This window comes from Oncorhynchus nerka, linkage group LG4 (assembly GCF_034236695.1).
Source record: "Oncorhynchus nerka isolate Pitt River linkage group LG4, Oner_Uvic_2.0, whole genome shotgun sequence".
Taxonomy (NCBI): domain Eukaryota; kingdom Metazoa; phylum Chordata; class Actinopteri; order Salmoniformes; family Salmonidae; genus Oncorhynchus; species Oncorhynchus nerka.
Genome location: NC_088399.1, coordinates 48,816,640 through 48,838,516, shown reverse-complemented (window position 1 = coordinate 48,838,516; position 21,877 = coordinate 48,816,640). Strand labels below are relative to the sequence as shown.

The following is a 21,877-nucleotide window of genomic DNA, read 5'->3' as shown; positions in this document are numbered from 1 at the left end:
ACTGGCAATATTCAATATTATAACCCTTCCATTATATACAGTTGAAGTCGGAAGTTTACATGCACCTTAGCCAAATACATTAAACTCAGTTTTTCACAATTCCTGACATTTAATCCTAGTAAAGATTCCCTGTCTTAGGTCAGTTAGGATCACCACTTTATTTTAAGATTGTGAAATGTCAGAATAATAGTAGTGAGAATTCATCACATTCCCAGTGTGTCAGAAGTTTACATACACTCAATAAGCATTTGGTAGCATTGCCTTTAAATTGCTTAACTTGGGTCAAACGCTTCAGGTAGCCTTCCACAAGCTTTCCACAATAAGTCGGGTGAATTTTGGCCCACTCCTCCTGACAGAGCTGGTGTAATGGCCACTCCAATACCTTGACTTTGTTGTCCGTAACCATTTTGCCACAACTTTGGAAGTATGCTTGGGGTCATTGTCCATTTGGAAGACCCATTTGCGACCAAGCATTAACTTCCTGACTGATGTCTTGAGATGTTGCTTCAATATATCCACGTAATTTTCCTGCCTCATTATGCCATCTATTTTGAAAAGTGCACGAGTCCCTCCTGCAGCAAAGCACCCCCACAACATTATGCTGCCAACCTCGTGCTTCACGGTTGGGATGGTGTTCTTCGGCTTGCAAGCCTCCCCATTTTTCCTCCAAACATAACAATGGTCATTATGGCCAAACAGTTCTATTTTTGTTTCATCAGACCAGAGGACATTTCTCCAAAAAGTACCATCTTTGTCCCTATGTGCAGTTGCAAACCGTGGTCTGGCTTTTTTATGGCGGTTTTGGAGCAGTGGCTTCTTCCTTGCTGAGCGGCATTTCAGGTTATGTTGATATAGGACTCGTTTTACTGTGGAAATACACTTTTGTACCTGTTTCCTCCATCATCTTCACAAGGTCCTTTGCTGTTGTTCTGGGATTGATTTGCACTTTTCGCACCGAAGGACCTTCATCTCTAGGAGACAGAACGCGTCTACTTCCTGAGAGGTATGACGGCTGCGTGGTCCCATGGTGTTTATACTTGCGTTTGGAAATTGCGTTTGGAAATTGCTCCCAAGGATGAACCAGACTTGTGGAGGTCTCAAAAATGTGCCATGCACAAAGTAGATGTCCTAACCAACTTGCCAAAATTATAGTTTGTTAACAAGAAATTTATGGAGTGGTTGAAAAACGAGTTTTAATGACTCCAACCTAAATGTATGTAAACTTCCGACTTCAACTGTATTATATTACATAGGCTATCATAAACTATTACTGTATTAAACCATGCATTATTTATCTATTTCTATCTCTGTCCTGTCTGAAATGAGTATGACAGAACTCTCCAAAAGGTAGATTTGAATGATTTATTGCTAACACATACATTAACAAACTACAACAAACTAGTGACCGCTCCAGAATCCTTTGAATGACTAGAGTTAATCATTCATTTAAAGTTTTAAAAAGACCTAAAAAAATAAGGAAAGTGTAAATCATGAAACATATATATGAAACACACACATGACATTACAACACAAATATAAACCAAGGAACTCTTAATGGCAGGAACCCCAGGCAGAGATTCAGGGTCCACAACATTCCTCAGGGTATTTCTCTCATCAGTAGTTATGTCATACAGATGGGATAGTCTACTGATACCATCCATCTTGTAACATGGAAGATGTTCAGGAGTTGTTACGATTCTAACGTTTTGAAATTATTATATTAAAATAATTCTGATGTGCTTCTGTTGGTGCTATGACTGTGATCCCTGGCTTTGTTTTCGTAAAAAAAAGCGTATAATTCAAGACCACAGTTATTTAAATGTCTGTACCAAAACTGTAAATCGGATGTGAAATTGCACCATATACAGATCTGAAATCACACGAGTCCTAAACCCCTAACCCAGGTTGTACTTAGTCATGTTTTCTCTGAAGATGGTGTCTTTGACTGCTTTGAAGACAACTCTGATGTTTTCTGTGTCCGTTGCACAGGTGAAGTGGTTGTACAGGGATTTGTGACGCCCCATATGTTGCTCTTTGTACATATTCAGGATGAACTTCTTAGCAGACTCTGCATCTTTCCGGGGACCTTTTAAAGAAGAAATGTATGAAAAAAAATAACGTAAGTAAAATACACTAGGGGCTCTATTTTCATCTGGCATTAAGACGCCGCTAGTGTTCAAACACACGTTCGTTGGAAATTTCAACCTGTTGCTGGCTGGCTGGCTTGGTTAAAGCCAGTGCTCTGCTATTTTCAAACTGTTGCGCAACGATTGATAATCGACCTGTCTTATATCAGCTCGCTTGCACTCAGATGGGAGGGGTGGAAATATTTCAGATGTGTCCGTAAAAACATGATCTGAAGTGCTAATTTCAGGCAGCACAGGTAGGGATATTTAAGACCAACCAAAAGTTGGTTTTAGCTGTAACGCGGTTGGTTACGGCATTCATTTTGAAACCAGAAACAGAGTCTACCCAGCCGTGATGCACACTGCCCATATGCGCATGGAAAAACAGTAACGTGCTTTTGGTGCCTGTATAGTTCGTATTTAGAAACATAAAAAACATATGTTTTGTCCCTGTTTTGTTTGACTCATTCCTCTCTGCCTCCTTCTTTCCACTCCTCTCCTCTTTTGACCTCACCCTCTCACCTTCCCCCCCTACTCACAAGGCAGGCAATACGCTCGATCTCATCTTTACTAGATGCTGTTCCTCCACTAACCTCATTGCAACTCCCCTCCAAGTCTCCGACCACTACCTTGTATCCTTTTCCCTCTCGCTCTCATCCAACACTTCCCACACTGCCCCTACTCGGATGGTATCGCGCCGTCACAACCTTCGCTCTCTCTCCCCCGCTACTCTCTCCTCTTCCATCCTATCATCTCTTCCCTCTGCTCAAACCTTCTCCAACCTATCTCCTGATTCTGCCTCCTCAACCCTCCTCTCCTCCCTTTCTGCATCCTTTGACTCTCTATGTCCCCTATCCTCCAGGCCGGCTCGGTCCTCCCCTCCCGCTCCGTGGCTCGACGACTCATTGCGAGCTCACAGAACAGGGCTCCGGGCAGCCGAGCGGAAATGGAGGAAAACTCGCCTCCCCTGCGGACCTGGCATCCTTTCACTCCCTCCTCTCTACATTTTCCTCCTCTGTCTCTGCTGCTAAAGCCACTTTCTACCACTCTAAATTCCAAGCATCTGCCTCTAACCCTAGGAAGCTCTTTGCCACCTTCTCCTCCCTCTTGAATCCTCCTCCCCCTCCCCCTCCTCCCTCTCTGCAGATGACTTCGTCAACCATTTTGAAAAGAAGGTCGACGACATCCGATCCTCGTTTGCTAAGTCAAACGACACCGCTGGTTCTGCTCACACTGCCCTACCCTGTGCTCTGACCTCTTTCTCCCCTCTCTCTCCAGATGACATCTCGCGTCTTGTGACGGCCGGCCGCCCAACAACCTGCCCGCTTGACCCTATCCCCTCCTCTCTTCTCCAGACCATCTCCGGTGACCTTCTCCCTTACCTCACCTCGCTCATCAACTCATCCCTGACCGCTGGCTACGTCCCTCCCGTCTTCAAGAGAGCGAGAGTTGCACCCCTTCTGAAAAAACCTACACTCGATCCCTCCGATGTCAACAACTACAGACCAGTATCCCTTCTTTCTTTTCTCTCCAAAACTCTTGAACGTGCCGTCCTTGGCCAGCTCTCCCGCTATCTCTCTCAGAATGACCTTCTTGATCCAAATCAGTCAGGTTTCAAGACTAGTCATTCAACTGAGACTGCTCTTCTCTGTATCACGGAGGCGCTCCGCACTGCTAAAGCTAACTCTCTCTCCTCTGCTCTCATCCTTCTAGACCTATCGGCTGCCTTCGATACTGTGAACCATCAGATCCTCCTCTCCACCCTCTCCGAGTTGGGCATCTCCGGCGCGGCCCACGCTTGGATTGCGTCCTACCTGAAGAGGTCGCTCCTACCGAATCCGTCTCCTCACCACGTGCTCTCACCACTGGTGTCCCCCAGGGCTCTGTTCTAGGCCCTCTCCTATTCTCGCTATACACCAAGTCACTTGGCTCTGTCATAACCTCACATGGTCTCTCCTATCATTGCTATGCAGACGACACACAATTAATCTTCTCCTTTCCCCCTTCTGACGACCAGGTGGCGAATCGCATCTCTGCATGTCTGGCAGACATATCAGTGTGGATGACGGATCATCACCTCAAGCTGAACCTCGGCAAGACGGAGCTGCTCTTCCTCCCGGGGAAGGACTGCCCGTTCCATGATCTCGCCATCACGGTTGACAACTCCATTGTGTCCTCGTCCCAGAGCGCTAAGAACCTTGGCGTGATCCTGGACAACACCCTGTCGTTCTCAAATAACATCAAGGCGGTGGCCCGTTCCTGTAGGTTCATGCTCTACAACATCCGCAGAGTACGACCCTGCCTCACACAGGAAGCGGCGCAGGTCCTAATCCAGGCACTTGTCATCTCCCGTCTGGATTACTGCAACTCGCTGTTGGCTGGGCTCCCTGCCTGTGCCATTAAACCCCTACAACTCATCCAGAACGCCGCAGCCCGTCTGGTGTTCAACCTTCCCAAGTTCTCTCACGTCACCCCGCTCCTCCGCTCTCTCCACTGGCTTCCAGTTGAAGCTCGCATCCGCTACAAGACCATGGTGCTTGCCTACGGAGCTGTGAGGGGAACGGCACCTCAGTACCTCCAGGCTCTGATCAGGCCCTACACCCAAACAAGGGCACTGCGTTCATCCACCTCTGGCCTGCTCGCCTCCCTACCACTGAGGAAGTACAGTTCCCGCTCAGCCCAGTCAAAACTGTTCGCTGCTCTGGCCCCCCAATGGTGGAACAAACTCCCTCACGACGCCAGGACAGCGGAGTCAATCACCACCTTCCGGAGACACCTGAAACCCCACCTCTTTAAGGAATACATAGGATAGGATAAAGTAATCCTTCTCACCCCCCTTAAAAGACCTAGATGCACTATTGTAAAGTGGCTGTTCCACTGGATGTCATAAGGTGAAAGCACCAATTTGTAAGTCGCTCTGGATAAGAGCGTCTGCTAAATGACTTAAATGTAAATGTAAATGTTTGATTAAAAACCAAACATAGCCTCCCCTCCTCTCAATGACGGCCCTTTTTTTGTCCTGCCCAATGCAATCCCCAAGTAGTCAAGACTGTTGATAAACTGTTTGGCTCTTTAGACCACTTGGAAATTGTTGGAAACAATTGTTTGACCAAATACAATACTATTTCTCTGTAAACAAATTAACAACAGACTTTCAGCATGCTTATAGAGGAGGGCATTCAACATGTACTGCACTAACACAAATGACTGGTGATTGGTTGAAAGAAATTGATAATAAGAAGATTGTGGGAGCTGTACTGTTAGATTTCAGTGCAGCCTATTATATTATTGACCATAACCTGTTGTTGAAAAAACGTATCGCTATGGCTTTTCAACCTCTGCCATATAATGTGTATTCAGAGCTATCTATCTAATAGAACTCAAGGGGTTTTCTTTAATGGAAGCTTCTCTAATGTCAAACATGTAAAGTGTGGTGTACTACAGGGCAGCTCTCTAGGCCCTCTACTATTTTCTATGTTTTACCAATGACCTACTACTGGCATTAAACAAAGCATGTGTAGCCATGTATGGTGATGATTCAACCATATACGCATCAGCAACCACAGCTAATGAAGTCACTGAAACCCTTAACAAAGAGTTGCAGTCTGTTTTGGAATAGATGGCCAGTAATAAACTGGTCTTGAACATCTCCAAAACTAAGAGCATTGTATTTGGTAAAAATCATTCCTTAAGTGCTAGACCTCAGCTGAATCTGGTAATGAATGGTGTGGCTATTGAACAAGTTGAGGAGACTAAATTACTTGGCATTACCTTAGATTGTTAATTGTCATGGTCAAAACATATAGATTCAATGGTTGTAAAGATGGGGAGAGGTCTAGCCGTAATAAAGAGATGCTCTGCTTTTTTGACACCACATTCCAAAAAGCAAGTTCTGCAGGCTCTAGTTTTGTCTAATCTGTCATGTTATGTCTTGTCCCTGTGCTTTCCCTTCTCTTCGTTTCCCCCTGCTGGTCGTATTGGTTACTCTCTCTCTCTCTATCGTTCCGTTCCTGCTCCCAGCTGTTCCTCATTCTCCTAACGACCTCGTTTACTCTCTCACACCTGTCCCCTCTTTTGCCCTCTGATTAAGTCTCTATTTCTCTCTCTGTTTCTGCTTCTGTCCTTGTCGGATTCTTGTTTGCTTTGCCCTTGTCCCGTCCTGTCGTAATCTGCCTCTTCATCAGATGCTGCGTGTGAGCAGGTGTCTCTGTCCTCTACGGCCCGCGCCTACCCAGAGGGACCTGCAGTCGGTTGCCGCTAGCCCTGCAATTCTCCTCTACTACTAGAAGGAGGACTCTCCTGCAAAGATAGAGGATTTATGTTTTCCCTGTTTGGACATCTCCTGTAAAGATTGAGGATTTATGTTTTCCCTGTTTGGACATTAAAAGACTCTGTTTCTGTTGAATCGCTGTTGGGTCCTCACTCATCTGCATAACAGAAGAATCCGACCAAGAATGGACCCAGCGACTTCGGATCCTCTCTACTCAGCCGTCGAGATCCAGGGAGCGATGCTAGGCAGACACGAGCAGGAATTGTCTGCTGCTCGACATGCCGTTGAGACCCTGGCCGCCCAAGTCTCCGACCTCTCGAAACATATTCACAATCTCCGCCTTGATCCACCAGCTTCCGAGTCTCCGGAGCCCAGAATTAATAACCCACCGTGTTACTCTGGGGAGCCCACTGAATGCCGCTCGTTCCTCACCCAGTGTGATATTGTGTTCTCTCTCCAGCCCAACACGTACTCCAGGGGTACAGCTCGTATCGCCTACGTCATATCTCTCCTTACAGGACGGGCTCGTGAGTGGGGCATGGCAATCTGGGAGGCAAGGGCTGAGTGTACTAACCAGTATCAGAACTTTAAGGAGGAGATGATACGGGTTTTTGATCGTTCAGTTTTTGGGAAAGAAGCTTCCAGGGCCCTGTCTTCCCTATGTCAAGGGAATCGATCCATAACGGACTACTCTATAGAGTTTCGCACTCTTGCTGCCTCCAGTGACTGGAACGAGCCGGCGTTGCTCGCTCGTTTTCTGGAGGGTCTCCACGCGGAGGTAAAGGATGAGATTCTCTCCCGGGAGGTTCCTTCCAGCGTGGATTCTTTGATTGAACTTGCTATTCGTATAGAACGACGGGTAGATCTTCGTCACCGAGCTCGTGGAAGAGAGCTCGCGTTATCCGTTTCCCCCCTCTCCGCATCACTACCATCTTCCTCCAGTGGCTCAGGTGCTGAGCCCATGCAGCTGGGGGGTATTCGCATCTCGACTAAGGAGAGGGAACGGAGAATCACCAACCGCCTCTGTCTCTATTGCGGTTCCGCTGGTCATTTTGTCATTTCATGTCCAGTAAAAGCCAGAGCTCATCAGTAAGCGGAGGGCTACTGGTGAGCGCTACTACTCAGGTCTCTCCTTCAAGATCCTGTACTACCTTGTCGGTCCATCTACGCTGGACCGGTTCGGCAGCTTCCTGCAGTGCCTTGATAGACTCTGGGGCGGAGAGCTGTTTTATGGACGAAGCCTGGGCTCGGGAACATGACATTCCTCTCAGACAGTTAGGGAGCCCACGGCCATGTTCGCCTTGGATGGTAGTCCTCTCCCCAGTATTCAGCGTGAAACGCTACCTTTAACCCTCACTGTCTCTGGTAATCATAGCGAAACCATTTCTTTTTTGATTTTTCGTTCACCTTTTACACCTGTTGTTTTGGGCCATCCCTGGCTAGTGTGTCATAATCCTTCTATTAATTGGTCAAGTAATTCTATCCTCTCCTGGAACGTCTCTTGTCATGTGAAATGTTTAATGTCTGCTATCCCTCCTGTTTCTTCTGCCCCCTCTTCACAGGAGGAGCCTGGTGATTTGACAGGGTGCCGGAGGAATATCATGATCTGCGCACGGTCTTCAGTCGGTCCAGGGCCACCTCCCTTCCTCCTCACCGGTCGTATGATTGTAGTATAGATCTCCTTCCGGGTACCACTCCCCCCCGGGGTAGACTATATTCTCTGTCGGCTCCCGAACGTAAGGCTCTCGAAGATTATTTGTCTGTAGCTCTCGACGCCGGTACCGTAGTCCCTTCCTCCTCTCCCGCCGGAGCGGGGGGTTTTTTTGTTAAGAAAAAGGACGGGACCCTGCGCCCCTGCGTGGATTATCGAGGGCTGAATGACATAACGGTTAAGAATCGTTATCCGCTTCCCCTTATGTCTTCAGCCTTCGAGATCCTGCAGGGAGCCAGGTTTTTCACTAAGTTGGACCTTCGTAACGCTTACCATCTCGTGCGCATCAGGGAGGGGACGAGTGGAAAACGGCGTTTAACACTCCGTTAGGGCATTTTGAATACCGGGTTCTGCCGTTCGGTCTCGCTAACGCTCCAGCTGTCTTTCAGGCATTAGTGAATGATGTACTGAGAGACATGCTGAACATCTTTGTTTTCGTTTACCTTGACGATATCCTGATTTTTTCACCGTCACTCCAGATTCATGTTCAGCACGTTCAACGTGTCCTCCAGCGCCTTTTAGAGAATTGTCTTTATGTGAAGGCTGAGAAGTGCGCTTTTCATGTCTCCTCCGTCACATTTCTCGGTTCTGTTATTTCCGCTGAAGGCATTCAGATGGATTCCGCTAAGGTCCAAGCTGTCAGTGATTGGCCCGTCCCTAAGTCACGTGTCGAGCTGCAGCGCTTTCTCGGTTTGTAATTTCTATCGTCGTTTCATTCGTAATTTCGGTCAGGTGGCAGCTCCTCTCACAGCCCTTACTTCTGTCAAGACGTGCTTTAAGTGGTCCGTTTCCGCCCAGGGAGCTTTTGATCTCCTCAAGAAGCGTTTTACATCCGCTCCTATCCTTGTTACACCTGACGTCTCTAGACAGTTCATTGTCGAGGTTGACGCGTCAGAGGTGGGCGTGGGAGCCATTCTGTCCCAGCGCTCCCATTCTGACGATAAGGTCCATCCTTGCGCGTATTTTCTCATCGCCTGTCGCCGTCGGAACGTAACTATGATGTGGGAAACCGCGAACTGCTCGCCATCCGCTTAGCCCTAGGCGAATGGCGACAGTGGTTGGAGGGGCGACCGTTCCTTTTGTCGTTTGGACTGACCATAAGAACCTTGAGTACATCCGTTCTGCCAAACGACTTAATGCGCGTCAGGCTCGTTGGCGCTGTTTTTCGCTCGTTTCGAGTTCGTTATTTCTTATCGTCCGGGCTCAAAGAACACCAAGCCTGATGCTTTGTCCCGTCTCTTCAGTTCTTCAGTAGCCTCCACCGACCCCGAGGGGATTCTCCCTGAGGGGCGTGTTGTCGGGTTGACTGTCTGGGGAATTGAGAGGCAGGTAAAGCAAGCACTCACTCACACTCCGTCGCCGCGCGCTTGTCCTAGGAACCTTCTTTTCGTTCCCGTTCCTACTCGTCTGGCCGTTCTTCAGTGGGCTCACTCTGCCAAGTTAGCCGGCCATCCGGCGTTTGGGGTACGCTTGCTTCTATTCGCCAGCGTTTCTGGTGGCCCACTCAGGAGCGTGACACGCGTCGTTTCGTGGCTGCTTGTTCGGACTGCGCGCAGACTAAGTCCGGTAACTCTCCTCCTGCCGGCCGTCTCAGACCGCTTTCCATTCCCTCTCGACCGTGGTCTCACATCGCCTTAGACTTTATTACCGGTCTTCCTTCGTCAGCGGGAAGACTGTTATTCTAACGGTTGTCGATAGGTTCTCTAAGGCGGCTCATTTTATTCCCCTCGCTAAGCTCCCTTCTGCTAAAGAGACGGCACAAATCATCATTGAGAATGTTTTCAGAATTCATGGCCTTCCGTCAGACGCCGTTTCGGACAGGGGTCCGCAATTCACGTCTCAATTTTGGAGGGAGTTTTGCCGTTTGATTGGGGCTTCCGTCAGTCTCTCTTCCGGTTTTCACCCCCAGTCTAACGGTCAAGCAGAACGGGCCAATCAGACGATTGGTCGCATCTTACGCAGTCTTTCTTTTCGAAACCCTGCGTCTTGGGCAGAACAGCTCCCCTGGGCAGAATACGCTCACAACTCGCTTCCTTCGTCTGCGACCGGGCTATCTCCTTTTCAGAGTAGCCTCGGGTACCAGCCTCCTCTGTTCTCGTCCCAGCTCGCCGAGTCCAGCGTCCCCTCCGCTCAGGCTTTTGTCCAACGTTGTGAGCGCTCCTGGAGGAGGGTCAGGTCTGCACTTTGCCGTTATAGGGCGCAGACTGTGAGAGCCGCTAATAAGCGTAGGACTAAGAGTCCTAGGTATTGTCGCGGTCAGAGAGTATGGCTCTCCACTCGTAACCTTCCCCTTATGACAGCTTCTCGCAAGTTGACCCCGCGGTTCATTGGTCCGTTCCGTATTTCTCAGGTCGTTAATCCTGTCGCAGTGCGACTTCTTCTTCCGCGACATCTTCGTCGCGTCCACCCGGTCTTCCATGTCTCCTGTGTCAAGCCTTTTCTTCGCGCCCCGTTCGTCTTCCCCCCCCGTCCTTGTCGAGGGCGCACCTATCTACAGGGTTCGGAAGATTATGGACATGCGTCCTCGGGGCCGTGGTCATCAGTACCTAGTGGATTGGGAGGGTTACGGTCCCGAGGAAAGGAGTTGGGTTCCATCTCGGGACGTGCTGGACCGTTCGCTGATCGATGATTTCCTCCGTTGCCGCCAGGTTTCCTCCTCGAGTGCGCCAGGAGGCGCTCGGTGAGTGGGGGTACTGTCATGTTATGTCTTGTCCCTGTGCTTTCCCTTCTCTTCGTTTCCCCCTGCTGGTCGTATTGGTTACTCTCTCTCTCTCTATCGTTCCGTTCCTGCTCCCAGCTGTTCCTCATTCTCCTAACGACCTCGTTTACTCTCTCACACCTGTCCCCTCTTTTGCCCTCTGATTAAGTCTCTATTTCTCTCTCTGTTTCTGCTTCTGTCCTTGTCGGATTCTTGTTTGCTTTGCCCTTGTCCCGTCCTGTCGTAATCTGCCTCTTCATCAGATGCTGCGTGTGAGCAGGTGTCTCTGTCCTCTACGGCCCGCGCCTACCCAGAGGGACCTGCAGTCGGTTGCCGCTAGCCCTGCAATTCTCCTCTACTACTAGAAGGAGGACTCTCCTGCAAAGATAGAGGATTTATGTTTTCCCTGTTTGGACATCTCCTGTAAAGATTGAGGATTTATGTTTTCCCTGTTTGGACATTAAAAGACTCTGTTTCTGTTGAATCGCTGTTGGGTCCTCACTCATCTGCATAACATAATCTTGATTATTGTCCAGTCATGTGGTCCAGTGCTGCAAGGAAATACCTAGTTAAGCTGCAGCTGGCCCAGAACAGAGCGACACGTTTTGCTCTTAATTGTAATCAGAGGGCTGATATAAATACTATGCATGCCGGTCTCTCTTGGCTAAGAGTTGAGGAGAGACTGACTACATCACTTTTTTATTTTTATAAGAAACATTAATGTGTTGAAAATCCCAAATTGTTTCCATAGTCAACTTACACACAGCTCTGACACACACACTTATCCCACCAGACATGCCACCAGGGGTCTTTTCATAGTCCCAAATCCAGAACAAATTCAAGAAAGCGTATAGTATTATATAGAGTAGAGACATTATTGCATGGAACTTCCTTCCATCTCATATTGCTCAAATCAACAGAAAACCTGGTTTCAAAAAACAGATAAAGCAACACCTCGCGCCACAACGCCTCTCCCCTATTTGACCGAGATAGTTTGTGTGTATGCACTGATATGTAGGCTACATGTGCCTTTTTTTAATTTATGTAGTTCTGTCCTTGTTCTTGACTATTGATGTTCTGTATTATGTAATTCTGTATTATGTCATGTTTCATGTGGACCCCTGGAAGACTAGCTGTTGCTGTTGCTTTTGCTAATAAAATACCAAATAGCAAATCTCCAAATCTTTATTAAAATATCAAGTTCGAGAGGAGCAAAACAGTGAGCTGACATTCTGTTTTTACCTATGTATTGTAGGCAGGCTTACATTATTTCAGCAATGCAGCTCAGCTCCCATTTTGGACTTGTGTAAAACTCCCTCCATGACGTAGGATACATGTGTCCATGCCCATCATGAAATGAGAGATAAGAACCTTGGTGAATACCAGTGAATTTTCTGCTAACTATTGCTTATTTTCCAATTCATATGTTCAAGGCTACTTTAACCCTAGGCCTACTATAATGAAGGCTGGTTCAACGGCAATGTGCTGTGTCTTTTTTATCCTTGCGATGTATTTTTGTTGTAGTTTTTAAGTAAAATGACTGCCATAAAGATTTACAGATGGGAGAGATATTCGCAAACATGACAGATATTGCAAACCAGCTCCATATTTGGAAGCCCTTAGGTCACCTGACTTTGGGCAGGGATTTGACAACGAGAAAAAGACAAGTTCTCACGCGTTGAAAGTGAATTCTAGTCGTAGAAAAAAAGTTTGTACTTGTAGAAAGCGATTCCTATAAATCGCTGGCAGCCTCTCGTTCAACCATGTTGATGCCTGCCTTTCAATGCTGCAGAAATGATAGTATGTTAACCATGTGTAACCATAGTATGTCTAACGTAAATAATCGAAATCCTAGCCCTAGATTACTCTATATTTGCAACACTATTGCGGTGTACACCCGTTCATCGCCCAAATAGTTGAATTAGCTGGCCAGTGTGATAGCACCACTAAATGTGAAGGATATGACATACATTGTAAGTGATTATAATCCATCTGCTGTCTCATGTTGCACAGACGATTAAGGAGAAACAAGTATTCCTGAGGCCTCTAACCGTTTCCCCAGGAATCGCTTTCTAGACGTGATAACCTTTTTTCTACGACTACAAATCGCTTTCTACGCGTGAGAACTTTTTGTATTTTTCTTGTCATCAAATCCGTGCCAAAGGTCAGGTGACCTAAGCGCTTCCAAATATGGAGTTGCAGGTTTGCAATAGCTGTCATGTTTGCGCATATCTCTCCTATGTGCAAATGTTTATGGCAGTCATTTTACTTAAGGCCCTTGGAAATGGCCTGACTATCTGCTGTTATAAAAAAAAATCTAATGCAATATATCGATTTACAAATACAAATCAAAATGTGTTTGTTTGTGGATAGTGATTTACATTTGTGGAAAGTGATTTACATTTGTGGATTGGTGATTTACATTTGTGGATTGGTACTTAATTGTACAGATCATGATACACGAATACAAAATGCATGCTGTGTGTTCACAATACATTTAGCATGATATTGATCCCACACATACAGTGGGGCAAAAAAGTATTTAGTCAGCCACCAATTGTGCAAGTTCTCCCACTTAAAAAGATGAGAGAGGCCTGTAATTTTCATCATAGGTACACTTCAACTATGACAGACAAAATTAGAAAAAAAATCCAGAAAATCACATTGTAGGATTTTTTATGAATTTATTTGCAAATTATGGTGGAAAATAAGTATAAGTACAAAGAAGAAGAAGAAGCCTAAAGGAGAGATTACTAGAAACAATGCTTGTGCTTTTCGACCTGTCCCCAAATGAATATAGTTGGTTCAGAGTTTGTTTTGATATTTCAACCTGCGTGTCCTGATGGCGTCTGGTGTGGGTGGACAAAATCAACATGCGCATGAGCGGTATGGTCAGCATTTTAGGTTTGTTAAACTAGAGCCTTAGGAATAATTTCATGCAGCCTATAATCCAGTTAGATTTGGGGTCAATTCCAGTTCCTGTTGCTTGATTTGAATATGGATTTTTTTTTCTAGGAATGAATTCTAATTCACTGGAATTTAGATGGAATTAACCACAACTATGAATGTGACAGATAGATGATATTCACACACATATCAAGGCATGACTAACAATAGTACTTAGGGAAGTCGTCTGTAAGGTTGGAGTAGCCTATAGCTTATACACACATACATGTATAACTAACCAGTGTACTAACTAGTCTAGTGTACTAACCTGTGAACGCTGGGAAGTAGTCTGCCAGGTTGGAGTGGTAGATCTTTTCCTCTAGAAGATCAGCTTTGTTTAGGAAGAGGATGATGGAGGATTCCTGGAACCAGGGGTATGTGATGATGGTTGTAAACAGGGCTTTGCTCTCCTCTAGTCGATTCTGGAAGGGAAAGAAATCCACACTCCATCACATATAAAGAGCAAAACTTTGACACTCGCCTACTGTTGTGTGAAGATACAGCTACTTTTCTGTTTGTTAGTGGTAGAATAGTGAGACTTAAGAGGCCCCTTCGAGTCAAAGTGTTTATCCTCACCACGTTGGCACTCTCATAGAGGACCTGGTCGTATTCACTGAGGGCCACCAGGAAGATGATGGAGGTGACCCTCTCAAAACAGTGGATCCACTTCCTCCTCTCTGACCTTTGACCTCCCACATCCACCAGCCTGATCAAGACAACATGGGGAAAAAGTCAAATGACACTCTATTCCCCCTATAAGGCACAACTTGTAGGGTGTCATTTGAAATGCTGACATGGGAATACTTGCATTCCTCAGTTCCTCCACCCTTCCTCGAAGTAATCACTGATCTAACATGACTAAATAAGTAGAAGCTAGGGTTCTACAGGACATAGACAACTACAGGACATAGCTTTCACAGATCCAAATTTACAAGGCTCTGACACCATTACTCCAATGGACATTTACCTGAAGATGACAGTCTTGAGGTCAAAGGGGTACTCTATGATGCCTGTGGTGGGGACCCTGACCCTCAGGATGTCCTGCAGGGTGGGGAGGTATGAGGGGGCAGTGATTCTGTCCAGATCACTCAGGTAACTGACATGAAAATAACAATAAAATGAATTGGCAATGGCATATACTTTGCTAAACACCCTAGCTAGATACCTGACTTATTGTGGAGTGCGTATTAATATCTATCTTTATTTATATATATATATATGTATATATATATGTATATACACACACTACCGTTCAAAAGTTTGGGGTCACTTAGAAATTTCCTTGTTTTCCATGAAAACATACATGAAATGAGTTGCAAAATGAATAGGAAATATAGTCAAGATGTTGACAATGTTATAAATAATGATTTTTAATTGAAATAATTGTGTCCTTCAAGCTTTGCTTTCGTCTAATAATCCTCAATTTGCAACAATTACAGCCTTACAGACCTTTGGCGTTCTAGTTGTCAATTTGTTGAGGTAATCTGAAGAGATTTCACCCCATGCTTCCTGAAGCTCATCGCACAAATTGGATTGGCTTGATGGGTGCTTCATACGGTCAAGCTGCTCCCACAACAGCTCAATAGGGTTGAGATCCGGTGATTGTGCTGGCCACTCCATTATAGACAGAATACCAGCTGACTGCTTCTTCCCTAAATAGTTGTCCTTTTATAGGAGGAAATTAGGTCCAATTAAGCACCGTCCACAGGGTATAGCATGGCATTGCAAAATGGAGTGATAGCCTTCCTTCTTCAAGATCCCTTTTACCCTGTACAAATCTCTCACTTTACCACCACCAAAGACCATCAGACCACCCCAGACCCAGACCATCGCATTGCCTCCACCATGCTTGACAGATGGTGTCAAGCACTCCTCCAGCATCTTTTCATTTTTTCTGCATCTCACAAATGTTCTTCTTTGTGATCCAACACCGCAAACTTAGATCCGTCTGTCCATTTCACTTTTTTTCCAATCTTCCTCTGTTCAGTGTCTGTGTTCTTTTGACCATATTAATATTTTATTTTTAGTGAGGAAAACAAGGACATTTCTAAGTGACCCCAAACATTTGAACAGTAGTCTATCTATCTCTATCTATCTAGCTATCTATCTATCTATATATGCTTGGTCTAAGAAAATCGATAAACATGACAAATCTCACTATTTGGCCAAATCAGGAAGCTGGGACTTGTTAGGTGTACATTTATGTCTACCTTAGCTTAGTCTGAGTAAGTCGGTGAAGACTATAGGCAAATCTCACTATTTGGTAGAGTCAGAGAGCTGGTACTCTCGCTTGCGCTCGTAGCACTTCTGAATTCCCTGGTCGCTCCACAGTCTCCTGATGGCATCCACCTGCCATGGCTCCAGTATGGTCACTAGATCTGCCTTCACCATGCTCAGTCTGTCTGCATGGCTCTAGAACACACACACACAGACAGCTTCAGACATGGCAATAAAAACCCATTCACCGAGTAGATGTTCCAGGAAATGGATATTGTGAACCAACAAGCCAATTTATAACACAAGCTGCCATTGAATCTGTTGACAAGCTGCTTACAATGTTCTGGTGATCTTTAAAATCAATATGTAGGGTCTTCATGGCTTGGATCATGTTCTGAACAGCATTGACGATGTTCTGGTAAACCAGCCTGGTGAAGCCTCGCTTGTCTGCATCCGAGTAGCCCGTCCCATGGATGATCCTCATCTGTTTGATGAAGGTGCTCTTTCCACTCTCACCAGTCCCTGGAAAAGGAGAGACATTCGTCTGTGTATGTGTGTGTTTGTGTACGTACAATATGTGTGTGTGTGTGTGTGTGTGTGTGTGTGTGTGTGAGAGAATGTGTGTGAGAATGTGTGTGCAACATGTGGGTGTATGTTACATAAAAACACCACTTCATCCACATGTATTTCTTTGCTTTGCCTTGTTGGCCATTAACATGACCTTTTGAGCTTTCTTAGGGGGCCTCCCGGGTGGCGCAGTGGTCTAAGGCACTGCATCGCAGTCCTAGCTGTGCCACCAGTGGCCTTGGGTTCGAGCCCAGGCTCTGTCGCAGCCGGCTGCAACCGGGAGGTCCATGGGGCGACGCACAATTGGCCTAGCGTCGTTAGGGAGGGCTTGGCCGGTAGGGATATCCTTGTCACATCGCGCACTAGCGACTCCTGTGGCGGGCCGGGCGCAGTGCACGCTGACCAGGTCGCTAGGTGTACGTACGTACGGTGTTTCCTCCGACACATATTTAACTGTGAGAAATTCGGACAGTATAATCACTCTCTTGTTGACCTACTAGCCTCATGACTGTTGCATTCAACTGCAAACCGGGACCAACTACTGCCACTCGTCAACATATCCATATCTGCTGATCAGGGAGTGAAAATGTGCTAGATGTTCTTTCCCAGTGCGGATAGAAGCGTGATGCAGGTGACTCAGCTAATAGATACGTGTAATGATAGGATGGGAGACTTTTAATAGGTGCTTCTTGGTCATAGGTACTCTCCAAGTAGCTTGTTCGATGAATGATAAGGACCACTCACCAATCAGTAGACGACTCATTCACACACATTTTGCACAGTACATTGAAACTACATCATTCTGAGATACACAGTAATATCAATAAAATGTAGCCCACTGTTATTCTGCCTGACGGTAATTACTCTGCCAATAATGCTTATGGTATTCCTGATCTTTTTCCGGGCTGAAAATCACCAAGGCAAATGGTGTAGCCTTGTTCTGAGTGTCAGCTCAATCGCTCACTGGTTCAACAGGTTTCCGTCAAATATGTGGAGAATGGGGTTTAGTGACTCATTCCTATTTAGCTGTCTAGGGGTTCTACAGAAAACAACTATGATGGAAACAGAGAGACATAAAACGTGTCCTGTCAGGGTAGCAGTAGCTATAACATAGAGGTGATACACTGACTAGATATTGAACTCATTTCTAAAGAATTAAATGTATCATTTCTAAATAAGGTCATTTAGAGGCTACGTTGTTTCTTTCAAATATAGAGTAGGCTACCTTACAGTAGGCCTATATTTAAGCAATAAGGTGGCCAATATACCATGGCTAAGGCCTGTTCTTATGCACGATGCAACGTGGAGTGCCTGGATACAGCCCTTAGCCGTGGTATATTGGCCATATACCAAAAACCCCGAGGTGCCTTACTGCTGTTATAAACTGGTTGCCAACGTAATTAGAGCAGTAAAGAAAAATGATTTGTCATACCGTTGGTATATGGTCTGATATACAACGGTTGTCAGTCAATCAGCATTCAGGGCTCAAACCACCCAGGTTATTATTTTGGGCTCCCGACTGGCACAGCAGTCTAATGCACTGCATCTCAGTGCTAGAGGCGTCACTACAGACCCTGGTTTGATCCCGAGCTGTATCCCAAGCTGTAATCGGGAGTCCCATAGGGCGGCACACAATTGGCTCAGCGTTATCCAGATTAGGGTGGCAGGTAGCCTAGTGGTTAGAGCGTTGGGCCAGTAACCGAAAGGTTGCTAGATCAAATCCCTGAGCTGACAAGGTAAAAATCTGTCATTCTGCGCCTGAACAAGGCGCACAAGGCAGCACTGTTCCTAGGCTGTCATTGTACATAAGAATTTGTTCTTATCTGTCTTTCCTAGTTAAATTAATATAAACATTAATATGGTGGATTACCAAACTATGAAATTGTTTTGTTCATCCATGATTTCAAGTGAGCTATTATTGACCGATTAAATGGTATGTAGGACCCAACATTTTGTTGCCATCATTGTAAGCCTGCCATACACACACTGTACGATACATTTATTAAACATAAGAATGAGTGTGAGTTTTTGTCACAACCCGGCTCGTGCGAAGTGACAAAAAGCTCTTATAGGACCAGGGCACAAATAATAATATAATAATAATCAATAATTTTGCTCTTTATTTAGCTATCTTACAAATAAAACTTTATTTGTTCCTCGAAAATAGTGAATAACTCATCACAGGTTAATGAGAAGTGTGTGCTTGAAAGGATGCACATAACTCTGCAATGTTGGGTTGTATTGGAGAGAGCCTCAATCTTAAATCATTTTCCACACAGTCTGTGCCTGTATTTAGTTTTCATGCTAGTGAGGGCCGAGAATCCACTCTCACATAGGTACGTGGTTGCAAAGGGCATCAGTGTCTTAACAGCACGATTTGCCAAGGCAGGATACTCTGAGCGCAGCCCAATCCAGAAATCTGGCAGTGGCTTCTGATTAAATTACATTTTCACAGAACCACTTTTTGCAATTTCGATGAGGCTCACTTGTTCAGATATTGGTAGAGGACTGGAGGCAGGGGATGAAAGGGATAACGAATCCAGTTGTTTGTGTCATCTGTTTCGGGAAAGTATCTGCTTAATTGCGCACCAAACTCACTCAGGTGCTTTTCGCTATATCACATTTGACATTGTCGGTAAGCTTGAGTTCATTTGCACACAAAAAAAATCATACGATGATGGAAAGACCTGTGTGTTGTCCTTGGTAATGCAGACAGATAAGAGCTCCAACTTCTTATTCATAGCCTCTATTTTGTCCCGCCCATTGAATATAGTTGCGGAAAGTCCCTGTAATCCTAGATTTAGATGATTCAGGCGAGAAAAAACATCACCCAGATTGGCTCGTCATCATGCAAGTTGTCAGACAAGTGAAAATTATGGTCAGTAAAGAAAACTTTAAGATCATCTCTCAATTAAAAAAAAAAATTTGTCAATACTTTGCCCCTTGATAACCAGCGCACTTCTGTATGTTGTAAAAGCGTTACGTGGTTGCTGCCCATATCATTGCATAGTGCAGAAAATACACGAGAGTTCAGTGGCCTTGCTTTAACAAAGTTAACCATTTTCAATGTAGTGTCCAAAACGTCTTTCAAGCTGGCATTCCCTTGGCAGCAAGAGCCTCTCGGTGGATGCTGCAGTGTACTCAAGTGGCGTCGGGAGCAACTGCTTGCACGCGCGTTACCACTTCAATATATCTTCCTGTTATGGCTTTTGCTCCATCAGTACAGATACCAACACATCTTGCCCACCAAAGTCCATTTGATGTCACAAAGCTATCCAGTACTTTAAATATATCCTCTCCTATTGTCCTGGTTTGCAGAAGAGGATGTCTTCCTTAATTAACCCGCAATAAATGTGACGGACATACACCAGGAGCTGTGCCAGGCCCGCCACGTCTGTTGACTCATCCAGCTGTAACGCATAGAATTCACTGGCTTGTATGCGAAGCAGTAATTGTTTCAAAACATCTCCTGCCATGTCACTGATGTGTCATGAAACAGTGTTGTTTGATGAAGTCATTGTCTGTATAGTTTATTTGGCCATTTCCTCCAGTATTGTCCCAGCCATTTCCGCGGCAGCAGAAAGAATTAAATCCTCCACAATAGTATGGCGCTTGCCTGTCCTAGCCACTCGGTAGCTCACCATATAAGACACTTCTAGCCATGTCTTATTAATGGTATCTGTTGCTACTCGAAAGTCATCTAATTCTCGCTCAAAAAACGCCTGTGGCTTATTTTTCAAATTGCCATGTTTTGTTTCTAAATGTCGGAGCAAGAGTGAAGGTTTCATTGAGTTGTGAGATAGTACTTATGCACATTACAACACACTGTGGCTGAAGAAAGGCACTGCTCCCAATATAAGTGAACCACAAATCAATGTAGTTCTCGTCATATTTGTGCCTCTTCGATGGTCCAACGTCTATGTCTGTTGTTCGGTGCTTTCCAGGGTAAGGGGGCAGTAGCTCTTTGGCTGCATCAGATTCCTGAAGTGTTCATGCTAGCTGGGCTAACAACAAATGTAGAATTACTGATGCTAGCATTGGATGTGCTCGTGGAAGCAGAACAATTTGTGTAGTCGAAAGTGGCAGGTGTAGTACTGCTGGTAGTACCAGTAGAGCTGGTATGTGTCTCTATGGACGCAGGCCTCACTTTTTTCAACCATTTATCAATTTTTGAACAATCTGAAAGAGCAGCAGGAACGTTTGGCAACATGGAATTAGTGGAATTCCCGCGAGAGAGTAACAGTTGATGTGATTGGATGTTAATTATTGTTATTGTTAATTATTTGGCAACCTGTATTTATATTGTTATTTCGCTGTTTAATTTTTACTTATTTTTGGCAGTGAAACGAGGCTACTCAGGCGAGAAAAAAAACTCACCCGAGTGTATAGCCCCGTTGGAAAATATAAATGGACTGTTTGAAAAAGTGAAGGAAAAAAAGAAAGATACTTTTGGGGGGTTTAATTTTTTTTTTTTTTTCATCACATTTTTCATCACATTTTTATTTGGCGGACATTGCGTACCCCAGTTTGGGAATACCTGATAAATAGCCAGGTTTACACTAACGCGCATCGCACAGAGGAGGGTGGTAGGCTATACCACTTGAGGAAAGACACACTTTCATCAGCAAGATCCAAATAATTGTTGGAAACGCTATCTATGCTATTCCTATAACAATTATTTGATGTCATAACTCAGTCAACATGAATTAGCCTAGTTGAATAGGCACACCAAGCGCAAAAAGTTGTAGGTCTCGCTGAATGACCAATTACCCATGATAGCATACGCCATGACTCACCTAAAAGCAACAACTTTTTCTCCCGGTGAAATTCATTCTTTTCCCTGCGAAGCTGTCTCTCAATCTCCTGGTGTATCCTTAGTCTCTCCGAGTCTTCAGCTGACATACAGCATTCGCCCATTTTGGTGCTGTGTTGTAGCTGTCCGTATTTCAGGTGAGGTAGATGGATAAATGATTTATATTCCAACCGACCTCCCTGAGAGGGAACGTCCTCTCTCTCGTAACAGGTGGCCTTTCAAAATTCAGAAGTCATTCTACCTGTATGAAGAGCTGAGCGGTCTGACCGGGTGGCATTCCTACCGTGCAGGTAAAGCCAGTGAGTTAAGGTGAGGTAAATTACCGAAGCTACATTCTCTATTAGGGCTATACTGTCTGGGTTAGTAAACGAAACCTGGAGTAGTGTGTAAACTAAACCCGCCCACAAAAAGTTATGTTATATTTCTTTATAATTTGACCACTATGTCACATGTATTCTGTGCCAAGTAGAGAAGGTTTCTCACCAGTGCCACACAGGCTGGGTTGATCTGTTGCTATTTGAAACACATT

At 45.3% G+C, this 21,877-nt stretch overlaps 1 protein-coding gene across 1 annotated transcript; it reads right to left on the bottom strand.

Moving 5' to 3' along the window:
• Positions 1–1,348: 1,348 nt before the first annotated feature.
• On the bottom strand, positions 1,349–21,802 carry LOC115126779 (guanine nucleotide-binding protein subunit alpha-14-like). The gene is made up of 7 exons (XM_029656422.2): positions 21,332–21,802; positions 16,306–16,490; positions 16,009–16,163; positions 14,719–14,847; positions 14,328–14,457; positions 14,020–14,173; positions 1,349–2,086 (listed from the first exon to the last, which is right to left on the bottom strand). The coding sequence occupies exons 1-7, from the start codon at positions 21,450–21,452 to the stop codon at positions 1,896–1,898; spliced, it is 1,065 nt and encodes a 354-aa protein (XP_029512282.1). The 5' UTR covers positions 21,453–21,802; the 3' UTR covers positions 1,349–1,895.
• Positions 21,803–21,877: the final 75 nt, after the last annotated feature.